The sequence below is a fragment of the Convolutriloba macropyga genome, chromosome 5 (genome assembly GCF_964194025.1).
Source record: "Convolutriloba macropyga chromosome 5, txConMacr16.3, whole genome shotgun sequence".
Taxonomy (NCBI): Eukaryota; Metazoa; Xenacoelomorpha; order Acoela; family Convolutidae; genus Convolutriloba; species Convolutriloba macropyga.
This window is the reverse complement of record NC_134472.1, coordinates 3,985,262-4,010,753: the sequence shown is the minus strand read 5'-3', so window position 1 is coordinate 4,010,753 and position 25,492 is coordinate 3,985,262. Positions and strand designations below refer to the sequence as shown.

Genomic DNA, 25,492 nt, shown 5'->3' with positions numbered 1-25,492 from the left:
GGGGTTGCTTTTTTAACACAAATATATATTAGTTGCTTTGAAAGTTTCGCGTTCACTGTGTCTTACCTTTATTTAAAATCACTGGTCTTTCGATTAGATTCAATTTTCCAGAGGATTAGTACGTTGGTTTAAGAATGAAGATCGAGCATTCAATGACATTATGCATATCTGTTATTTTAAACGACTCTATCCCGTTGCTTTGTCAGCGCGAATACACCAACCATTTATCATCATCATCATCATCATCATCATCAGCCCGAGCCGATCGAATCGCATCACCAAAAACATCGAGCTCTTGTTGGGACCGTACAAAATTTTAATACGGCAGTTTTTGATTAAAAAACTTTGTCCGAAAATTTAAAAATATACTCACGGCATCGAGATATTGGCTGCAGTTGCAGCTCAACATTCCTTGATATCAACGATTCTTCGGGCGAAGATCCGTTACCGCTATCATGAAATTCGTCTTCTGAAAAGCATGCCCAATTAAATGAGTACAAAACATCAAGTCGGTAAAAATCGGTCGATTAAGATACCCACCATTTAACTTGCTGTTGTTGCCAGCCCAATCCTCCCACCTGGCTGATGCAGATATAAGCTCCATCAGCTTCTCTACTCAACTTAGGTCATTTTTACTCAGCTGAAATTAGTTTAAATGTTAAAACATAGCGTTTTTATGTCGTATGCAGATAACAACCATTATGACAGCTAATCCACAGGTTGATTTAAACAAAAAATTTCTGCTCAAAGAAAGGTTTGCCCATTTTTTGAGCAGAATAAAACTATCTCAAGTAAATTCTGCTCAAAAATGGTTCCCCATAAAGATCCCAATAAATTAGGATTGGTTAGAAAATAGTACGAAAACAATCCGCTGTAAAATCAATTGGTAGTAGTAATCTGGATTCTTGCCGTCTTCATTGGCTGTTACAGAGAAGTGTCCTCCTTTCTAAGTAACCAAAATTCTAGATGATATATGTTCCCAAATTTGGCTACAACTGATTTGTCAAAACAGTTAATAACGAAAGGAACACTTTGCATAATTGTGTCTTGTTCATTATCTGGCTAAAATTATCAGCATTATGTTCAATAAAATTTGAATTGAATTACCATCAGATGACATAAAAATTGATTTAAGTAGTACTATTAGTACAAGACTTAATTGCTCATTCACGCAGTAAATAACAACCAAAGCAAAATGGTTCTCAAATTTACTCAACAACAACTTAAAAAAGGGTGTCTTGAGATCTTTCCGAAAGAGCAAAGGGTTGTCGAATACGTTCAAATTGGTGCAATTTTGATGACATCAACCAAAAGGTTTCTATCAGTGAGATTCTCTCAAAACTAAAAGACGCCTTGAGGAATTTTAAGTGAACGATTTTATTGGATATGGAAGAACCAGTCTATTATTATTATTATTATTATGACTTCGTGGATATGCCACTGGAATGTTATTTCCGCTGTTAGGTTCTAGGATGTGCACGACAGTTTTCACAGATACAAATGAATGTCCATGTGCAAGGATTCTGCTCATTCCAGTTTCTTTCCAAATAGCTCCACATGTATTCAATGAGTTTCCTCTTCAGTTGCTGCTCACAGAAGAAGTCCATCACTTTCTGGATGACGTTCACTCGAAACCCCGTTCTGTACCAGAAGTTCAGTCTCTGAACCTCATATTTGACCTCTGGGAGTGCCACTCTTTTCCTTCTGTCCTCTCCAACAACTCGGATTTCTGAGAATTCCACATCATACTTGCCGCTCAGAAGGCTACTCAACATCAACAGATCTTTCAATACTTTAAAATAAAGTGGTGGTAGTAGATTCGATTTTAAAATAGCGTCCTTGTAGTCAATACTCCCGCAGATCCATCTCATTGCTTTCTTATGGAAGGATTCCATGATCTGGTATTCAGATTTTCTAAGTTCCCAGCATTCCGATGAGAAGAGCAGGATTGGTGAAATAATCGCTCTGTACAAGTGTACTTTTGATTCCTGTGGTAAAGCCATAGAAGTGTTTCGTCGCAGAAGGAACAGTGACTTCATTGCTTTGCCGACTCGGTGTTTAGCATGGTCTCCCCAGTTTAGATGCCGATTTACAATCAGACCAACATCTTTAACGAGGTCCTTACTTTCAATCGGGTTATTACCAAGCATGAACTGCATCTGGTTCAGAGTCTTTGGTCGATTTCCAACTTTGAATTCGGTTACAGAGCATTTCTTACTATTGAACAACAGATGATTTTGAACACTCCAATAATGTAAGTTATTTATGTCCTCCTGTAGCTTCTGTACTGAGGTGTCATCTCCGTTGAATATCACCTTGAGATCATCTGCAAAGAGCAGGGCAACTGAAGAAAAAACAACATTGGGAAGGTCATTTATGTATATCAAGAATAGGATCGGGCCAAGGACAGATCCTTGGGGGACGCCTGCTGAGATCACGAGGGGTTCGCTTTTAACATTGTTGATTTTAACTTTTTGGGTTCTACCGCTTAAGTAGTCACGTACTAATTCAAATACTCCCTCAGACAAATCAAGTTGTAGTAATTTCCGTAGGAGCTGGCTGTGTTTGATCTTATCGAAGGCTTTCGAAAAATCAAATAGGACAAGAAAGTTCAAGGAATGTGCAGATCCAACCATTTTGTAAATTTGGGTCAAGCTGTAGAGTAATTGAAGAACAACAGAACGTTTCGTTCGGAATCCGTATTGGTAGTTACTTATTTCTGCTCCGAAGGCTTTCATCAGTGCTCGAAACATGAACTTCTCGAATAGTTTTGAGACTATGTTCAGTAGTGTCACAGGACGGTAGTTGGATACTTCTTTTCTATCATTGTCTTTGAATATGGGTGATACGATGCCAATTTTCCATTCCGACGGAAACTTCCTTAGTCTCTTGATGTTCGCAAACAGATTTTTCAACGATGAGGCTACAACGTTGAAAGTTTTCTTCAGGAATACTGGTGGGATTTCATCGTTTCCGCGGCTTTTGTTTGGGTCTAATCGCTCCAGTTCAGCCCTGATCTCTGCTTCACTGGGTTCCAGCTGGACGTTGCCAAAGCGATGACCACTTGGAGGTTCGAAGTACTCGTAATCATCATCTGTTACAACAGATGCGAAATATGAATTGAAGAGTTTCGCTTTTTCTTCATCCGATCTTGCTTCACAGTTAGTGGCTTCTGATTGAATCATGGGTGGCAAGTTGTCTCTCTTCAAACTTTTCAAGTACTTGAATATTTTCTGCTTGTTTCTCGTGGCGAAGAGAGATTTCTCATACTCAGCTCGATTTTCGTCTTGCATTCTTTCGCAAATTTGCGACAGTAGTAATAATTTCCTTGATTGCTGAGAACCTTTCTTGGCAATTTTCCTTCGCTCTGTCGCCAGTTGGTTAAGATGATGAGAAGTTTCCTGGGTGATCCACGGTGGATAGCTTTGGCGTTTCTTCGTTCTTTTTGGGGTGTGCCTGTCAATCAGCTCGAATAACCATTTGTACCAAAGACTTGTATTGACGTCGATATTGCTATAGCAATAAGGCTGGAAAGGTTTTGCTTTCATCTCGGTAATGACGGAATCAAAACTGCATTTGCAGTAGCTATAGTACTCGCGATTGAGTCTCCTGCTTATCCTCTCCCTTATCGCCAGGTTCACCTCAACTGGGTGGTGGTCAGAAAACATGTCAAGGTGTGCAGGTGCAACACTGTTGATCAAGGAGTCCGTCGATGTGAATACTAAATCCAAGCATGATGATGCGAGACTTCCATTAGCGCCGTAGCGATGCGAGACTTCCATTCCAATCTATGTCAAAAGGATACTGTCTGTTCAGAAGTAGATTGAGCAGCAATAGGCTATTAAGCAGAAACAATAGAGATGGGCCGCAGAATACATTTGAGCAGTCTTTTACGATAGCTAGGTCCAGAAGTTATCCCCTTAGTATACCTGACTTAAAATTTCATTTGATTCGGTTGATTTTGGGACTGACACCAAACTTGAGAGCAATGTTACAAACTTAGATGAACCAATGTTAGCAGACCGAACTTCGAGCTCTGGATTTCCGTCTCCTAACTCTTACCAATTACTAGAAATTGAGCCTAAAAGTAGCGATAGAATTATTAAATAGGATTAAAATAAAAAGAGGATATCAAGGAAGGAGCAAAGGAATAAAGTTAAGCAGCCATACACTCAGTGCAGCCTTTCCTCCCCCACGACGGCGCTAATGGAAGTCTCACTGAGAACACGATTTAATAGATATGATGTTTCGACATCACTGAACAATTGGGCTAAAAGTTGAGCTATCACCCATAATGATTCGAGTTGAAGTGAGGCTCCAGGACAATCTGGCCATCAGTCGGTTTCGGGTTAGCTCGTTTCTTTACATGAAGTTTTCTTGAGGTAAAGAAACGTGCTAAGGCGGTCCCCTCGGGATGGCAATGTATGGAATCGCAATCCTACCCCTAGTACCAAGACTGCACAATGACTCCCTGACACAAAAATGGTATGCTAATGACCGTAGCGTCGTCGGAAAGATATCAGGGCACTCTTCGACAAGCGCACTCAGCTTGGTCCCAAGTACGGATATCCTGTCAATCCTCTGAAGTGTCAGTTGATAATTAAGCCAGGAGGCGAGCGCCAGGCGTCAATTGAGTTTGCAGGCACAAATGTGGAAATCATGCAGGGCGCTCGAAACCTGGAATCAGTTATCGGTAGCTCTGAGGCCAGTAAATATTTCCTGAAAGATGCAGAAATTAAATACACAAAAAGTTTGGACAGACTTGGTCAATTTGCTCTCACCTCTCACCAGAATGCCTATGCATATTTGACGAAAGGTTTTCAACAGAAGTTGAGATTCGTACTACACCCTCTCGTACTACACCCTCCACGGACGGGGTTCTGGACAAGGTGGAGGAGCGGCTTGGCCGAGTCATACCGAACATCGTCGGCAAAGAAATAACGCAAGAGGAAAGAACTTTTTTCTCTCCCTCTCAGAATCGGTGGGCTTAATATCGCCCTCCCACAATATCTTCATTAATATCTTGAGCAATCAATTGAACTCTCAAATCCATCGGCGTCATTCAATAATGATTCATTCGAAATTTAACAATGTGAACTAGAACAAACCAAGATCAGTCTCAGACAGAAAGCAGACATGCAACGTGAACTCATCTCGAAAATATCCAGAATAGAAAACAGTCTACCAGAAATGAAGTATACCATCCAGCTGCCCTCGGAGAAAGGAGCATATAGCGGGCTAGCGCTCCCGTTATCAAAATATGGTTTTGACCTTTGGGCCTAAAACACAGAATCCTAAAGCAAATGTGGAATGATATCATGATGCGGTACAAACCATAAAACGTCTGCACGTTGCAGATCTGTTGTGACTGTCAACACTGCAGAGAGACATGGACTAATTTTCTATAACTGTTTTGATCGGAAGAAATCCCTTCTGTAATGAAAATCCCCAACAACAACAACAACAACAACAACAACAACAACAACAACAACAACAACAACAACAACAACAACAATAACAAGACTGAGTTCCGTGATGGAATATCACTTCGCTACAAATGGGAAGCGAAGAACACGCCAGCTATGTGCCCATGCGGGAAAGAATTTAGCCTGGCCCATGCTCCACATTTCACCAAAGGCGGGTATACGCACCTACGACACAACGAAATCAGAGGATTGTTTGCAAACCTGATGTATGACGTTCGCCCCGATGTCCAGATAGAGCCAAAACTTCCGTCGCTCGATGGGGAAATTTTCTAGAGTAATTCCACCACTATTGATGATGACGGTTGACTGGACATCAAGGCAAACGGTCTGTGGGGCTCCCGCTTTAATCGCACTTTCTTCGAGGTAAAGATTTTCAAACCTCTCAAAATGAGCTGCTCTAAGACCATAAAAGATGCATACAAATATCACGAAAACATCAAGCGAAATAAGTACGAAGAGCAAATCGGCGAAACCGAACATAGAAGTTTCAACGCATTGGCTTTTCATGCTCGGGCGATGCTGGGCCATCAGCATCGCCCGTTATGAAACAAGTCGCAACCAAGATCAGCGAATAACGCGGAGAGCCGTACGTCGACACTATAAGTTACATCCGAACGAACATCAGCTTTGCATTTCTGAGGAGCTGTGTTCTCTGCTTGAGGGGATGTCGCACCCTCAAGCCTCGTGTTCTCAGTGAGACTTCGATTAGCGCCGTCGTGGATGAGGGAAGGCTGCACTGAGTGTTTGGCTGCTTAACTTTATTCCTTTGCTTATTCGTTGATATCCTATTTTTATTTTAATCCTTCCTTACCATTTCCCTATATGTGCTATATATATATATATATATATATATATATATATATATATAATATATATATATATATGTATAGTTGATTTCCTCTCCACTTGTTAGTTATTTTTGTGACTGGGCCGTCTTTACGCTGTCTGGAGGGGAACGGCTTGAAGTGCAGCATCCGGCTAAGTGCTATTCATCCCTTATGTTCCGACCAACATCCATTGTTGCCGGATGGTGCACACGGTCCTTTTTAGTGTCCCTTCAGGTTTCCATAATGTTTTCCCCATTTAATACTTTTCTTTTGAGCCAGGTAATCATAGCTACTTTTTGATTCACTTCGAAAAATAGCTAAGATTAACTGGCACACTTCCCCTTATTATAATCTACAATTATTTGCCGTCAAAACTTGATGAGTTATGCAACACAGAGTGTTCGTAACCTTCAGGACTCTTGAACTGAATACAGTGTGAATCTGGCAATTTCCTGTATCAAATTATCTGCGTTGGCCTACCACAAAACCATTCTGTACAATGCGAATGGTTTAAATTTCCAAAATATATAAATGTTAGGCTTATCGCAGTTTCCGATCACACAGATAAAAATTTTAACTTTGATATAATTGTTAAATTCGCCAAAGCGCGCACTCTCAATTACGTTCCGCAATGCGCACGTGTTCAAACTGTGAACTGTCTGATGGACAGAATTAACAAGATTTTAATTGAACACTACAACGATCAGAGATAGATTAAGTTCTTTGAGTCAAATTTGTGTTTTTTAAGACAATCCACAAGGATTGAAGAGATGGCTAGCTTGGGATCAGTCATAAATCAGAGGATTAGAGCTAAAAAATTCAACGTCCTCGGGACTTTTTGTAAAAATTGAAAGGAAATGAAGTAAGATAATTACATTCTTAAAAAGAACAAACAACAGGTTCTTATAAAACGTAATGTATATAACGTAGTTTATAAGGCAGCTATTAAATACGGAGTCAGATAGTCGAAGTTATAATCAGTCTAGTAGTCAAAGATTTTGCCAGAACAGATGTCAGATCTGGTTATCAGATTGGTTCTCTAGGATGTTCCGGATCTCTTCTAAGTCCTGAACGACTGTATTGTTATTTGAAATTAAAATCTTCTTGGCTTGTCGTTGCTTCTCTGGTTTCATGTTATCGCTTATAATTGTGGAATTTTCACACCGAGGGCACTTGCCGCAATTTTTAGAGCTTCTGAGTGGGCAACCTGAAGTTCTTCGGCAAGGTGTGGCGCCAATTTGTCCTTCCTTGAGAGCTTAACAGGGCAGTTAGAAAATGGGCAGGGGAATATAGTTTTGTGGTGCACAGTGGCTTGTGCCAAGGGGCCTGTTTTTTTTGTATCCGCAGTTGTTATATTCAAAGACGTTGCTGTTTTTCTTGATTTTTTTATAACGCAACTCGTTAATTAATTGGAAGTTGAAGCCATCACAAATAACCTCAAGATTGTCATGAATTTTACCTATATTGCCTTTTGGTGGTGTAACAGTTCGGCCTTTTCCTGCTTGATCAGTATCCGAGTTTAAGATTAGAGTTGTCGTCTCTTTGTTACAGTTCAAAAACTCAATGTCAACATGAAGTTCTATAATTTTGTGCTTCTGCGATGAGAAAACAATTTCTTTCATCGGCATTGTTTTATCAAAACTGAAGATTGATTAGCAAGTTTGAGCGACGGGGTGTAAGAATTGGCGCAACACGTCGGTCGGATTTTGCGGCTGTGCTCCCATAAAAGTTTTTCTTATAAATTTTAGTAGTTGAGTTGGTGTGTTTCTGGTGTTCGTATATTTAAATATTGTCGGGATGTTTATTACATAGGCATAGATATTCAAACAATAAGTCAGTAAGAGATTGTTGGCCGATGATGCGGGTGAAGTTATCTGAGTATACCTTCTGTATATTGTTTGGTGTCGTCAGTTGCGAATAATTTATAAAGGAGGATGTGATTTTTATCGTGAACTGATTCAAGGCAGAGGGTACAGTAACATGTCAGTCTTGTTATAGAAAACGGTAACAGCGTTGTGTTCTACAAATTTTCTCATGGAGACCGGTACTATAATAGTAAGCTAGCTTGGATCGTTTTTTGCCTTTTGATGTCGCAATATTTAGATGGGCGTTATAAAATAATTCTTCGAAAAGGGGTTTTGTAGGAAGGAAGCGAATAATTTTGCCCATTTTTTGAAAAATAGAATTTTTTTTGTTTGTGCTGGGACCAATTAGATACTAGCATATCTTGGAAAAATTGATATCCATACGAGTCTGCAAGGCTGTCGAACGGTGACTGCGTTAAATAGGGGGCATGCGAAATCTAGTGTCGTGTCTGAGAGGCCAATATTTGAATTGATTGAGATGGTGCTTATCAAGACTTTTTGCTGCAGATGTTGAATCCGCACTTTATTCTTTCATCGTTGAACAGACGAGAGATAGCTGACATTGTCGATTTCACTTTACGGAAGCATTGAGCAGCCTCGTACGTTTTTCTTGAAGAATTGAGAATGATTCAGTGTAATTTTTGTTCTGCTTTAGATAACGTGGGAGAATGTTTTGAATAGAATAGGTAAGTTGTTGATGCCTCTCGAGTAGTTGGGATCTTATTTGGAGTTTTTATCTTTGTGTGGTGGATTAAGATTGCCCTCGTTTCCCAATGTTTGGGAGGTTTTCTCTTCGATAGCACGGTCGAATACATGAAACCAAATGTCTTTAGAAGATCATGGGTTGTTCTTATCAGAAGGCCAGAATGGCGGTCAATTCTTTGGGATAAATTTTCAGTTTAGTCAAACAATCGATAAAAGTTAAGTATTACTGTTCACCAGGACGTTCGATTATTTCAAATAAAATTTCCTTCTCAATGCAAAATTCTAAAAAATTTTGCGAAATTCTAAAAGCTTTATAAAATTAATGTGAAAATCCAAAACTAAAACCTACGGTCCAGTTCTTCCTAGTTTTTGAAAAGAAATTACAGAAAAGCTTCATGAAAACCGATCTTGTCTGACAAGACAAATTACAATTTTTTTTTCAAATTGCAATTATTCACAAAAAATTTTGCTTCAATATTGCGTCAAAACCAAGTTATGGTTGTTAATTTTTTGTGTTGGTGCGAATCTTGCGCAGCAAGAAAATTTGAATCAGCACAAAAATAGAAATGAGAAAACCATTTGTTTTGCTCTTCACTTTGATCCACTCTCTTGTTAGTACAGTTATATTTATAGTTACAGTATGTCACTCGGAAAAAAATAGAAGAAATATTGGGAATCAAGACAACAACCTAACACGCATTCAATAATTTTAACATAAGTAAACAGTTCACTTCCTATAGTTCAACCAAATATTTTTAAAGTTTAACGGACTTGACAAGTAAATATCATGTTTCTGTCTCTTTTATTGAAAATCAGTCTTGAGCTGTAAAATATTTTTCCTGTATCTACAGATTAGATGAGCCTCAATTCAACAGTTAAAAGCTCAATCTCTTGTATCGTAACTTCTGAGAGCAAAAAGCAAAAGAAAATGCAAAATAAAGTTTAAATTATGCATGAACAAGTCTTAGACAAATATTTGTCTGATTTTCTTACCCTAACAGATTAAACTGGTGGACACAAAGAATTCCCGTAGTTCGTCTTCTGTAGCAGATCTAATTGCTTTTTGTTTTTAAACAAATTAAGATTACCACCAGTTGCAGACTGACATTTTTAATGCAATCGCAAAAAATTAGCGAATTCACAGTTTTAATTGCAACTGCAAAAAAATATCGGATGGAATTGGAATCATTTAAACAAATTGATTGATATAAAAATTTCCTCATCGGTTATGGTAGATCACGCCTTACATTTTGGTCCGCCAACCAGGCCAGAATACAATTAGCTAATCAGTTTATTGAGGAAATTACAAAAACACTCTGAAAAAACCTCGCTGCCTAAATTGGGGAAAAAATGATACAATAGTGGAATCGGAGCTACAATGAAAACGATATTGAGATCAGCTCAGAGCAACTACGACACAATCTAGAAACAGATACAATGAATTTCATCTCCAACAACTCCTTGACCAACTTAGAGGCTTGAAAGTTTAGGTTTGAATATATATTCTTTGATTTTTCAAATGCCGTCTGATCGCCATATATGTACGCAAAAAATTATGTAAAATTAGCAAAACCAAATTGTTCTTCAGACCAATGAAGAGTGGCCGCTAAAAAATTCGCAGCCACGATAGCATATTAGTTTTCTATAGGACGGTTAAAAAGAACGGTAAAAAAAGATTTAATAAAATAAGCAAGCAAGAGGTAAAAGAAAACATAGAAGAATGTTGTATTGGTGAACAATTTTTCTTCAAAACCTGCCTTAAAGAAAAAAGTTCAGAACTAAAGAAAATGGCTACTGCTAGTGATGCAACAATTTGAAGAGAACCTTATCTGGAGTAATCAATAAACCTTGTGGTAAAATTTTAGACTCAGACGAAGATCCTATCCCGAGTATACGTAGTCTATCCCCAATTAAAGTGGGTTGTATTCAGAAACAGAGATGTATCATCTTGTCTTGAAAAAAAGGGAAAAGACATCCAAACATTACTGAAACCGTGTTAAAAATTAACCAGCAAAAACATATCCACGTGTAACACGCAGTTGCGAGTTGTCAGGCAAGGCCCGATTATCAAATAGAGTGCGTTACATTTGAACCTTTGATAACAAAACATTATGCGCAACAAACACAATAGCGACCCTCTACTACTGAAGCGTAGACTGGGTTTTTCGATTGTAACTACTTTGAATGGCCAATTTAGTCATGTATGTTGGTTGCTACCGTGCATCGATGTAATATTCCCCACTCAGAGAACATTGACCACATTAGGCCACTGTTAAAAGAAAAAGCAAATCAAGCAAAATCGGGTATGGGTTTACCATGGCCTTCCTAATATCAACCTTGGTAATCACTTGAACGGATGTTTGGCCGCACACAAATTGGGTTGCTGCCGCTCAATTTTTGATGCTGCTATATCAACAACCAGTGAACACTTGCAATTCACTAGCTTTAATTATTTACTCATTAACGGCTAGCAATTTCAGTAACACTTTAAAGCAATACAACAATGAAGGCAACTTGCAATGAGCTAGCGATCGGAATGCTGCTTCCAAATCTCAAAACCAAATGCTGGTTTAATACAAATAACTGTCACAAAGACAGGCCTGATCTCATATTTCTTAAAAATTGATTAGGAGGAATGCAATTTGTGAATGAAGGGTTTCATCCCACAAATGCAAAAAAATATATGTGCTCACAGAAATCAAATTTTATTGCACAAATAAGATGAAGCCGTGAAGATTTGCTTTCAAAATAAAAATACTTTATTCAAAAAATCCCTCACTTGCAGCGTTTCAACCCAAGTTTTTTTCATTGGATTTACAAATTTTGACTACGACAAGATGAAGCAAAGTTTCGAGCCCTTGAGTGTTCTCCCAAACAAATATTTCAATTTGTTGAAAGTGGTCATCATTTTGAGACAAGATTCGTAAAAACTACAAAAGCATAGGACTACACGATAGGAACGGGGAGCGAACATGCTTTTAGCCTGAAAAACAATAGAAAAATTAGTCTGTTGATCGATGAAAGACAATAAAAGACCAAGTATTTGTCATTTCGCTTGCACAGAAGTCCTAAAATTGCATAACATATTTAATCCTAGAAAGACATAGAAAGATGTGCTTGAAAAATAAAGGTCGTCAGTCATTCATAAAAAACGCAAGCACACAAAGTGGGAAAAAATAAGAAAAAAAATGAGAGAAAAAAGAGAAAAGACATCCAAGCATTACTGAAACCGTGTTAAAAATTAACCAGCAAAAACATATCCACTTGTAACACTCAGTTGCGAGTTGTCGAGCAAGGCACAATTATCAAATAGGATGTGCTACATTTAAACCATTGGTCACAAAACATAATGCGCAACAAACATAATAGCAACTTTCTATTACTCAGGCTTGAACTGGGCTTTTTCGATGGCAACTACCTTGAATGGCCAATTTAGTCATGTATGTTTGTTGCTACCGTGCATCGACGTAATATTACCCGTTCACAGAATATTGACTACTTTAGGCCACTGTTCAATGGAAAAGCGAAACAAGCTAAATCGGGTATGGGTTATTCATTGTCTTCCAAATATCGAGCTTTGTAATTAATTCAACGGATTTTTGGCCGCACACAAATTTGATTGGTGCCACTCATTTTTTGAGGCTGCTGAACAACAACTAGTGAACACTTACCTTTCACTAGTTTTAATTATTTACTCATTAAGGACAAGCAATTTCAGTAACGTTTTAAAGCAATACTATTATCAGCGCAATATGCAATCAGCTACCGATCTGAATGCTGCCTCCAAATCTCAAATCGAACACAACAAAGACAATTGAAGGCAACAAAACAAAGTAAGGAATTTACAACAATCTTCAAGTTGTTTCTCTCACTTCAGATTGCTGGCCGCAGGTTGAACAAAAACGCTTTCGGGGTTGGTGGATCCACAGTATCATTCATCAATGATAGTTTTCGAGAGAAAATGCCGGTCCATCTTACTTTATTCAAAAATGCCCTCACTTGCAGCGTTGAAACCTGAGTTGTTTTCATCGGAAATACAAATTTTGACTACGGCAAAGTCAAGCCAATTTTCGAGCTCTTGATTCGTAGGAACTACAACGTCATAGGACTACACGATAGAAACGGGATACGAACATGCCTTTTTCCTGAAAAACAAGAGTATAGTTGGTCAGTTGACCTATGAAAGATAAAAGAAAACAAAATATTAGTCATTTCGCTTGCACAGATGGCGTAAAAATTGTTGAACATATTTAATCCTAGAAAGACATAGAAACATTTGCTTGAAAAGTAAACGTCGTCAGTCATTCAAAAAAAACTGCAAGCACAGAAAGTGGGAGAAAATACGACGAAACTTCCCGGGGTGCGGTATGAAGTAGTAACGCAGCGATGTAAACCAGAGACTGACCTACCAAACCACTAAGGATCAGCTTGAGTCGACTTTACTTATACGATCAAACAACCCAAAGCTACACAAGCTTATAAAAATATTTATCAACATTCATTAGATATAGACATTAGAAGGGCTTTTTGAAGATTTTGAACGAATCAGAGTTGCGAAGAACTTCTGAGAAAAAATTATTTGCGAAAGTATCCAGTGCCAAACCAGGACAAGCTCAGTATTATCCGTCCTCTTTACGACGCTGCATCATAACAGAAAAATTTTCAGAAAGGAAAACCAAAAGCTGGACATGATTTACCGCAGGGGATGATAGAACTTTTATTCACGTTTTGTGAGGTACCAATATCTTTGACAGCCAAAAATCGAATAAATGTTTCTGCAATTGCTAAACATGACACGAGCTACTGGAAAAATACTTATGGGGAATGAAAAATAAGGAATTGCCATCTTTAGACCACTACACCAAGCACTCCCACACGAATTGGCGTTGATAATAAAAATTAGTTTTCTATAGCAGCGAAAGCTGTCGATTAAAACTTCTACATAGAATTTATTATCAAATCAGTAGAAACACAGGAAGAAGCTATTGAAGTTTTCAATCAACTACATCCCATACTCTTCGAACATGGAATTGATGTGAATGATAGACAAAGATGGAGTGAAAACAGCAACACCAATACGCGAGGACTTAAAATCAAATAGCGAAACCAAACAAAATTGATGTCGAGCCAAATACAAAAGAACAATCTGTACTTGGGCTCGAGTGCAACAATCCTGGCAATAGTCTTCAGGCCCCAGATGTATCAATAATGTAAGTGGGACTACCATAGCCCACCGAAAAATTTTATCTCTGTTATTTTCAGTATTATAGCCATTTATTTTTATTCTTCCTTTCAGTGCTCAATTATGACCATTTCTGAAAGCTCTGGTTGAACAACGGACAAAAATGGGAAAACGAATTTATATCGTGGGAGGTGACAAATTTTAAAGTCTATTGAACAATTTCTTTATTTTTGGTTGCTGACGTGTCTGAAAACACGGTGTGTGCCTTCTTCTGTCTACGTTCTCAGCGAAAGCAATACTCAGTCAACAATTGGATTTTAAAATGCTGGGTGTCACGCAAATTAGACATACTTCCAGGTCAAGCTTCAAATTGTACGCATTGGTCAGGGCAATGAGACTGAAAGAAGAGATTGTCAGGGAACATGTGCAAAAAAAATAAAAATTCAATTTCTGGCCATTCTCATCTACAATACTGCAATAAAAAGACACATTCTACTGCAAACAACAAGTGTCTGTGGCTGATGGAGTGGCGGCCATCCTTGAAAGGACTTTACAACGATACAACGTGTCACAGTGGAAACATGTGGCCTGTACTTACAACTTAGTGGAAGTTGAGGCCATAGCGATCAATATAGAAGAATTCAAGAGATGTGCTTGAATCAGAGAATAAAACGCCATAAATAGCTTGAGGATGATAAATCTTTTATTTGCCTCAGATAAAAACAAAGAAAACCTAAATTAGTCTTCATAGTCTTCAAAACCCAGGCTGTGATCTTATTCAGTGGAGTTGATTTGGCCATTTCAATTGATTGGTAAATACAATGACGTACGTGCACCGAGCAATGAGCAAAACAAAACCATCAACAAAAATAACTGGCATTGAAGGAAGAGTATGCAAACACAAGTTTTTTAATTTATTAAAGCCAGAGCAGCTTTTTTAGGAGATTAAATATTTTAAATTTGATAGAACAAAAATTTTGCATTTTTCAAATTTCGTTGACAAAAGAGAATTTGTTCAAGCCAAATTCAGATTTGGCATGACTCAATTGGACTTTTATGCAAGGCATTCATTATTGCTACATTAGGAATATCACGTTGTCGAATTACCTTTGTGTATCAAGCACAACAAAAAAAACATACTTACACTTAACATTGCAGAAACACTGATCAATTACTTTTATGCTTTATTCTTGAAAAAAATAGCCCTGCATTCAATAATGGACAAAACTGTTAAGTCAAATGTTGAAGATAGTTCCAGTGATGGCCGAGTTACCTACCGAAAGACCTACTCTTCAATAGTTTTTGCAAGTGACGGAGTGCACTACTATGGCCTTTTCAAATAGAAAGTTGACAGCAATATTAAAAAAACAGGTTGCTGTTTGCTCAATGTGGCGTTGGATACAACGTTCTTTCAAAATTATTGCGTCTTTTCAAGCAGATATTGAATGCAAGACTGTTGATACCAGTCGGTTCGGTTGTAAATGACTTGGACGCTGTTAACACAAACTAATCTACTTCTACTAATTTTAAAATTCGCATAAGAATTTGTTGATCATCGCAAGATGTTTTGGTGATTGCAGAAGAACTCCAATCTGATCTGGCGCAACTTCTGAAAAGAGCATCTGCAATCGTTGAACAAACGTTAACAAAAAAAATGCGAATCAAATGGAAATCTGCTTTTAGTCGATATCGTTGGATTGGTCAAAAACTGTGACAAACAAGCAGGGTATATCAATCTTGGTTGAGTTACAGAAACAACTCAGGCAAACAGTTGGTGGATCAAAATTTTTTGAGATTTTTGACGGAGAAATTCGATCAGCGAAAATATTAAGGAAGGGTTGAGTCCACAAGAAGTGTGAAGTGTGACGCAGTTGTTTTCAGAAGGGAGATAGTTTCAGTTGCAGTAAACAGCTTTTTTCCTATAGCTCAGCAAAATAATGCTAGAAGAAACTGATTTGAGCAGTACATAACGTGTTACTGTTTCCTTCATTCTAAATATTCCTGAGCTGTAAATTGCTACTGCCACTTCTATTAAAAATTAGGTTTGAGCAGTAAATTTTTATGTTACAGTGTCCTGTATCTCCGGATTACCTGAGCAGCAATTTAAGAACTACAACCACATCTTCAAGCTATTTGAGTCCTCAGATCAAAAGGCAAAAGCAAATTTAATTTAAAATTTTAAATATGTTTGCATAAACAAGTCTGGGCCATATGTCTTTGTCTTCGACTTTTTATCCCTATCAGATTGAACTGGTATACTTAACGAGTTCCCGTAGTTTGTGATCTGTGGCAAATCCATAACTAAGATTAACAAATAGCTGCAAACTGAAAATTTAAAGCGATGATATGATCTTACACATTTAAAAAACAAATTGGAAAAACAAAATATCCTCACAGATTTAAAACCAACTAAAAGACTGGTCGATGTAAAGTTCACCTTGTCAGTTGTGGGGAGCAGTCGTTACAATTCGCCTCTTTTAATATTCTAGTAATCGCTTTAAGCCTCTATTAGCTTCAAAGTTTTCGCGCTTTTTGTACAACCAGATGCAAGCACCGTTAATCGGGTCACGGGAGTAAGGTGATGACATTAGCCAGGCTCAGTTGAGATTTGATCGTTATTGGTTAACAATTTTGCTCTGTAGTTCATATAATTTGTCCAGAGGGGGTAAAATGATGTAAGAGTTGGGCTGCCAGGGGGGGGGGTAAAATGGTGTAAGAGCGAGGGGGTAATTTGTCCAGAGGGGGTAAAATGATGTAAAAGTTGGGCTGCCAAGGGGTATAAAATGGTGTAAGAGTGAGTGGGTAATTTGTCCAGATGGGGTAAATTGATGTAAAATGTGGGCTGCCAAGGGGGACAAAATAACGCAAGAGTGGGGCTGCAATGGGAATGGGACGATTTTTTTTTAGGAAAAAGCAGCTGAAAACTCTTACGTCTTTTTGGGCTTCATTGGGCTCCCAAGGGGGGTAAAATGGTGTAAGAGTGAGGAGTTAAAGGACAAATAACCCCCCAACTCTTACATTTTTTTTTTCGGTCAAGGGGGGTAAATTGATGTAAAAGTTGGAGGGTAATTGAGAAAATACCCCCAATTCTTACATATTTTTTGGTCTGTCAAGGGGGGTAAAATGATGTAAGAGTTGGATGTAATTTCTCAATTACGCCAAATCTTACATCGTTTTACCCCCTACCCCCCTGGACAGACCATAAAGATGTGAGAGTGGGGGCTAATTTGTCTGTTACCCCCTCACCCTTACACCATTTTACCCCCCTTGGAAGCCCAAAGCAGCCCAAAAATACGTAAGAGTTTTGAGCTGCAATCTCCTAAAAAATCCTCACATTGCAGCCCCATATTTTCATCGTTTTGAGCTGAAAAATTCAACCCGGGTAGCTATCGTGACAACTTAGAATGTTTGTTCAATTAATATTTTTTTCGTGGGATCTTTCTGTCCTGGGACAAAAGTACCCGAACTAAGTGTAGAAAAAATTATCAATGCTTCATAATAACCTAGCGGGTTATTTTTCAACTTTCGCGTTCTGAAGTTTGAGACTGGTGATTTCTCAGGATCCGGTTGATTTTGTTCGCATTTTAAGCTCGGGTGTTTTCTGAATTTTTTAATTTGAGAACGATAACACTGTAGAATTAACTGATAAAAATCCTATTAACAACGTCGGCAAATGTTTTTTGATTGAATAACAGTTTCCACTTGAATATCTAAATTCAATTTTTTGCTATTTAGTTAAGGTATCTAGACAGATAGGAGCGTTCTTTTTGTTCCGAATTTTGCACAATCACAGTTTCTGGTCGAAAAAAATATCTGTAGATCACTCGAAATTTCTCGTTTTATGAATCACTTCCAAGGTATAGATGCGCGACACTAGACCGCGCTGATCAGACCATTTCCCAGACTTTGCCCTCTGATCAGACAGTAGCGCGACCCAATAAACTGTGCGACCATAGTGCAACCCAAACGATCTCTGATCAGACCATTGTGCGACCCAAAACCCTCTGATCAGACTATTGTGCGACACAATTATTTCGTGCGACTCTGGTGTGACCCAAAAATCTGTGCGACTATAGTGCGACCAATGCTCCCTCTGATCAGACCACTTCTGATTACATTCTATATTTCGTTCGTTGTTATTTGTTTAAATTGTTCAAATCGAACCTATATACAACTCAACTTAAAATTTAATAATTTAGTATATCTTGTCAAGGTTAGGACAAAACGAATTGATAAAAAATAAACAGAAATTCATTTTGAAGTGCCTGCATTTTTTTCTATTGAGTCATCAAAAACAGTGATTAAAGACTGCAGTCAAATAAACATTGTCAATTATTGCTCTGTGGTCAGATTTTGGGGCAACTTATGTCCAGAATTTGGCCTCTGATCAGACCGTAGAGCGAATATTGTCCAGACTTTCGTGGAACCTAAGATCAGACTATAGTGCGACTTTGCCCTCTGATCATACCGTAGCGCGGTCATTGTCCAGACCGTTTCCCAGACTTTGCCCTCTGGACAGACCATCGTGCGACCATTGTCCAGACCATCGTGCCACTCAAGCGTTTCCCTGACCATGTAATTTGGGTCGTACCATGCCACGGGTGTGTGACTCAAAGGGTCTTATCAGAGCGGTCTAGGGCCGCGCACCTAAACCTGGGAATTCAATTCTTTGCAACCCGGGGCTAAAACCTCGAATTTGCCTTTAAAATTTTTTGGGTCTTTTATCAATTATGTTTTCTTCACATTAATCAATTGAAAATAGCTTCCATGATGACCAAAGTATTGGATGTTTATCTATATTATAACCTGCAATGCTACTCCAGTCCCTTAATTCCACCTAAGTTGCATTTCGCTGAACGCTCGTTTGGAAAATTTGTGTCCAATGGTTGCTGCCTATTTCTGAGTGCCAATTTGCTTCACATGTTTATGACTCCTCAAGAAGTTTTTATCATGAAAACAGCTCTTAAAAATGTTTTTGAAAGAAAATTTTACACAGATGCGGATCTGATTTTACATTACTCAAGTTTGCGTTTGCTTCTTTACCATTATGCCCTTTGATTGAATCTAAGTTGATTGTTATTTGTTTCCCTAACTCGATTAGATAGGTTAATTTTATTGTGATTTATTTATGGGTTTGGTTAATGCAATTTGAGCTTTTCTTATTTGTTCTCAATAGTTGTTCAACTGAAAAAAATGTTATACTATTGGGCAATTGAGTTACCTAAACATTTGGATTTTCCGTAATTGCCCACAAGGACATAACTTTTTCTGAAAGAAATACAATCCAAAAAGTTCTAATTAATTTCTTGATACACTCAATTACAGAGCACGTCCCTAGACGAACTCCGACGTGTATCCCAAATAATCTTGCAAGATTCTTTCAAATGAAGCTTATCTCTCAAGATCTGGCAAGATTCTTGCAAATGGGTGTTGCAGATTTTTGCTTATCTTGCAAGATGCGAAACCCGAACGCCTATCTTGCGATAACGTTACAAGATCTTGCAAGATAGATGTCAAAAAATGTTAAAGAAAAAAGTGCAATTTTAAAGACCAAATAACTCACAAATCATATTCTCTCAGTCCATTGAAGAGGGCTCTCGGCTCAAAACAGAAACTTCATATCATTTCTGCCTTCAATAATGTTTCTGAAAAACTCGTTTCCAAAAAATTGTTTAATGATGGTTTGAAAGGTTCATTCTGTGCAAACCAGGTGTAAATAGGTTGGTAAGCACAAAAAAGTCATTAAAGGCCTCCAGTATCTTCCAGCTTGGGATATAAATAAGACTTTTCTCTGATTATCTGTCATTTATATGTCTGTGTGTTTCCTTTCGCTGCGCTATAACCCCCCGCCTTTGTTTGCGAAACCTTCGCGCATTGGTCGTAGCTAGTTAGGGTCCTTTTGTTTTCTTTGTTGAATAGGTCAGATGCACCCCTTCTGGAGTTAAGTAATTTCAGAATAAACCCAGTGCCCAAAGAATCCAGAAAAGCCCACGCTCAAGCTATACCAAATTTCCGGACGCCCATCTTGCAAGAATCCTGAAAGCGTTCTACGCTTGTCTTGCAAGAATCTTACAGGATCAACGCTTATCTTGCAAGACTCTAGAATATACGTACATAAACGGAAGCGGTCACCACATTTTCTTAGTGATAGGTTGCGGTAACTTGCCGGCTTATTTGACATTGTGCATAATCCAAATCAATAGCACGAGGGACGCCAAACTTAAATTTATTATTCTAAGAACTTTTGAACACTTGAAACGTTAGTCTTCTCAAATATATAGGCCGAAAGTATATTAAAATTATTTTAATTTTTGTCAAAAACAATTTCAATTTAAATTGGTCCTCAAGGTATTCTCTCTGATTTTGTTTATTAGAATTTTAAAGAGGTTTTCAACTCGCCGCTGAAAAAACTATATCTTTAACAATGTTTGTGGATTGTTTGAAGTCTATCATTTTGGCATAAATATCACTATTCATAAGTTGTCTTCAAACATTTTCATTTAAAGTTTTAGCTTCATCGAAACATGTTGAGTAGAGCTTCTACAGAATTGATTTTTACGCCGTGTGGAATTCCATTTGTCCATCCGATATCGAAAGTAGCTACAAATAATTGGTTACAAATTTTTGCACCCCGTTTCACCTCTTTGTGTTGTTATAGAGTGTACTACAGTGATGACGTGTCGCGATTTACAGCAGTTACATATTCGTAATGTGAATTCAAGAATTTGCAAAAGATGTAGTATAATTTTTGCTTATCTTGCAAGATTCAAAACCCGGACGCCTATCTTGCGATAACGTTACAAGATCTTGCAAGATAGATGTCAAAAAATGTTTAAGAAAAAAGTGCAATTTTAAAGACCAAATAACTCACAAATCATATTCTCTCAGTCCATTGAAGAGGGCTCTCGGCTCAAAACAGAAACTTCATATCATTTCTGCCTTCAATAATGTTTTTGAAAAACTCGTTTCCAAAAAAAGGTTTAATGATGGTTTGAAAGGTTCATTCTGTGCAAACCAGGTGTAAATAGGTTGGTAAGCACAAAAAAAAGTCATTAAAGGCCTCCAGTATCTTCCAGCTTGGGATATAAATAAAACTTTTCTCTGATTATCTGTCATTTATTTGTCTGTGTGTTTCCTTTCGCTGCGCTATAACCCCCCGCCTTTGTTTGCGAAACCTTCGCGCATTGGTCGTAGCTAGTTAGGGTCCTTTTGTTTTCTTTGTTGAATAGGTCAGATGCACCCCTTCTGGAGTTAAGTAATTTCAGAATAAACCCAGTGCCCAAAGAATCCAAAAAAGCCCACGCTCAAGCTATACCAAATTTCCGGACGCCCATCTTGCAAGAATCCTGAAAGCGTTCTACGCTTGTCTTGCAAGAATCTTACAGGATCAACGCTTATCTTGCAAGACTCTAGAATATACGTACATAAACGGAAGCGGTCACCACATTTTCTTAGTGATAGGTTGCGGTAACTTGCCGGCTTATTTGACATTGTGCATAATCCAAATCAATAGCACGAGGGACGCCAAACTTAAATTTATTATTCTAAGAACTTTTGAACACTTGAAACGTTAGTCTTCTCAAATATATAGGCCGAAAGTATATTAAAATTATTTTAATTTTTGTCAAAATTAATTTCAATTTAAATTGGTCCTCAAGGTATTCTCTCTGATTTTGTTTATTAGAATTTTAAAGAGGTTTTCAACTCGCCGCTGAAAAAACTATATCTTTAACAATGTTTGTGGATTGTTTGAAGTCTATCATTTTGGCATAAATATCACTATTCATAAGTTGTCTTCAAACATTTTCATTTAAAGTTTTAGCTTCATCGAAACATGTTGAGTAGAGCTTCTACAGAATTGATTTTTACGCCGTGTGGAATTCCATTTGTCCATCCGATATCGAAAGTAGCTACAAATAATTGGTTACAAATTTTTGCACCCCGTTTCACCTCTTTGTGTTGTTATAGAGTGTACTACAGTGATGACGTGTCGCGATTTACAGCAGTTACATATTCGTAATGTGAATTCAAGAATTTGCAAAAGATGTAGTATAATTTTTGCTTATCTTGCAAGATGCAAAACCCGGACGCCTATCTTGCGATAACGTTACAAGATCTTGCAAGATAGATGTCAAAAAATGTTTAAGAAAAAAGTGCAATCTTAAAGACCAAATAACTCACAAATCATATTCTCTCAGTCCATTGAAGAGGGCTCTCGGCTCAAAACAGAAACTTCATATCATTTCTGCCTTCAATAATGTTTTTGAAAAACTCGTTTCCAAAAAAAGGTTTAATGATGGTTTGAAAGGTTCATTCTGTGCAAACCAGGTGTAAATAGGTTGGTAAGCACAAAAAAAAGTCATTAAAGGCCTCCAGTATCTTCCAGCTTGGGATATAAATAAAACTTTTCTCTGATTATCTGTCATTTATTTGTCTGTGTGTTTCCTTTCGCTGCGCTATAACCCCCCGCCTTTGTTTGCGAAACCTTCGCGCATTGGTCGTAGCTAGTTAGGGTCCTTTTGTTTTCTTTGTTGAATAGGTCAGATGCACCCCTTCTGGAGTTAAGTAATTTCAGAATAAACCCAGTGCCCAAAGAATCCAAAAAAGCCCACGCTCAAGCTATACCAAATTTCCGGACGCCCATCTTGCAAGAATCCTGAAAGCGTTCTACGCTTGTCTTGCAAGAATCTTACAGGATCAACGCTTATCTTGCAAGACTCTAGAATATACGTACATAAACGGAAGCGGTCACCACATTTTCTTAGTGATAGGTTGCGGTAACTTGCCGGCTTATTTGACATTGTGCATAATCCAAATCAATAGCACGAGGGACGCCAAACTTAAATTTATTATTCTAAGAACTTTTGAACACTTGAAACGTTAGTCTTCTCAAATATATAGGCCGAAAGTATATTAAAATTATTTTAATTTTTGTCAAAATTAATTTCAATTTAAATTGGTCCTCAAGGTATTCTCTCTGATTTTGTTTATTAGAATTTTAAAGAGGTTTTCAACTCGCCGCTGAAAAAACTATATCTTTAACAATGTTTGTGGATTGTTTGAAGTCTATCATTTTGGCATAAATATCACTATTCATAAGTTGTCTTCAAACATTTTCATTTAAAGTTTTAGCTTCATCGAAACATGTTGAGTAGAGCTTCTACAGAATTGATTTTTACGCCGTGTGGAATTCCATTTGTCCATCCGATATCGAAAGTAGCTACAAATAATTGGTTACAAATTTTCGCACCCCGTTTCAACTCTTTGTGTTGTTATAGAGTGTACTACAGTGATGGCGTGTCGCGATTTACAGCAGTTACATATTCGTAATGTGAATTCAAGAATTTGCAAAAGATGTAGTATAATTTTTGCTTATCTTGCAAGATGCAAAACCCGGACGCCTATCTTGCGATAACGTTACAAGATCTTGCAAGATAGATGTCAAAAAATGTTTAAGACAAAAGTGCAATTTTAAAGACCAAATAACTCACAAATCATATTCTCTCAGTCCATTGAAGAGGGCTCTCGGCTCAAAACAGAAACTTCATATCATTTCTGCCTTCAATAATGTTTTTGAAAAACTCGTTTCCAAAAAATTGTTTAATGATGGTTTGAAAGGTTCATTCTGTGCAAACCAGGTGTAAATAGGTTGGTAAGCACAAAAAAAGTCATTAAAGGCCTCCAGTATCTTTCAGCTTGGGATATAAATCAGACTTTTCTCTGATTATCTGTCATTTATATGTCTGTGTGTTTCCTTTCGCTGCGCTATAACCCCCCGCCTTTGTTTGCGAAACCTTCGCGCATTGGTCGTAGCTAGTTAGGGTCCTTTTGTTTTCTTTGTTGAATAGGTCAGATGCACTCCTTCTGGAGTTAAGTAATTTCAGAATAAACCCAGTGCCCAAAGAATCCAAAAAAGCCCACGCTCAAGCTATACCAAATTTCCGGACGCCCATCTTGCAAGAATCCTGAAAGCGTTCTACGCTTGTCTTGCAAGAATCTTACAGGATCAACGCTTATCTTGCAAGACTCTAGAATATACGTACATAAACGGAAGCGGTCACCACATTTTCTTAGTGATAGGTTGCGGTAACTTGCCGGCCTATTTGACATTGTGCATAATCCAAATCAATAGCACGAGGGACGCCAAACTTAAATTTATTATTCTAAGAACTTTTGAACACTTGAAACGTTAGTCTTCTCAAATATATAGGCCGAAAGTATATTAAAATTATTTTAATTTTTGTCAAAAACAATTTCAATTTAAATTGGTCCTCAAGGTATTCTCTCTGATTTTGTTTATTAGAATTTTGAAGAGGTTTTCAACTCGCCGCTGAAAAAACTATATCTTTAACAATGTTTGTGGATTGTTTGAAGTCTATCATTTTGGCATAAATATCACTATTCATAAGTGGTCTTCAAACATTTTCATTTAAAGTTTTAGCTTCATCGAAACATGTTGAGTAGAGCTTCTACAGAATTGGTTTTTACGCCGTGTGGAATTCCATTTGTCCATCCGATATCGAAAGTAGCTACAAATAATTGGTTACAAATTTTTGCACCCCGTTTCACCTCTTTGTGTTGTTATAGAGTGTACTACAGTGATGGCGTGTCGCGATTTACAGCAGTTACATATTCGTAATGTGAATTCAAGAATTTGCAAAAGATGTAGTATAATTTTTGCTTATCTTGCAAGATGCAAAACCCGGACGCCTATCTTGCGATAACGTTACAAGGTCTTGCAAGATAGATGTCAAAAAATGTTTAGGAAAAAAGTGCAATTTTAAAGACCAAATAACTCACAAATCATATTCTCTCAGTCCATTGAAGAGGGCTCTCGGCTCAAAACAGAAACTTCATATCATTTCTGCCTTCAATAATGTTTTTGAAAAACTCGTTTCCAAAAAAATGTTTAATGATGGTTTGAAAGGTTCATTCTGTGCAAACCAGGTGTAAATAGGTTGGTAAGCACAAAAAAGTCATTAAAGGCCTCCAGTATCTTCCAGCTTGGGATATAAATAAGACTTTTCTCTGATTATCTGTCATTTATATGTCTGTGTGTTTCCTTTCGCTGCGCTATAACCCCCCGCCTTTGTTTGCGAAACCTTCGCGCATTGGGCGTAGCTAGTTAGGGTCCTTTTGTTTTCTTTGTTGAATAGGTCAGATGCACCCCTTCTGGAGTTAAGTAATTTCAGAATAAACCCAGTGCCCAAAGAATCCAGAAAAGCCCACGCTCAAGCTATACCAAATTTCCGGACGCCCATCTTGCAAGAATCCTGAAAGCGTTCTACGCTTGTCTTGCAAGAATCTTACAGGATCAACGCTTATCTTGCAAGACTCTAGAATATACGTACATAAACGGAAGCGGTCACCACATTTTCTTAGTGATAGGTTGCGGTAACTTGCCGGCTTATTTGACATTGTGCATAA

General features: G+C 37.8%; 1 protein-coding gene across 1 annotated transcript in view; it reads right to left on the bottom strand.

Annotated features, from left to right (window-relative positions):
• Positions 1-640, bottom strand: part of LOC142339058 (uncharacterized) — a 32,555-nt gene extending 31,915 nt beyond the window's left edge. The window contains exons 1-2 of the mRNA XM_075388717.1: positions 541-640; positions 374-469 (exon numbers count right to left, since the gene is read on the bottom strand). Coding sequence (XP_075244832.1) covers positions 374-469; positions 541-604 — 160 coding nt within the window. The 5' untranslated portion in view covers positions 605-640. The remainder of the gene's footprint in view (positions 1-373; positions 470-540) is intronic.
• Between the last annotated feature and the right edge of the window lie 24,852 nt (positions 641-25,492).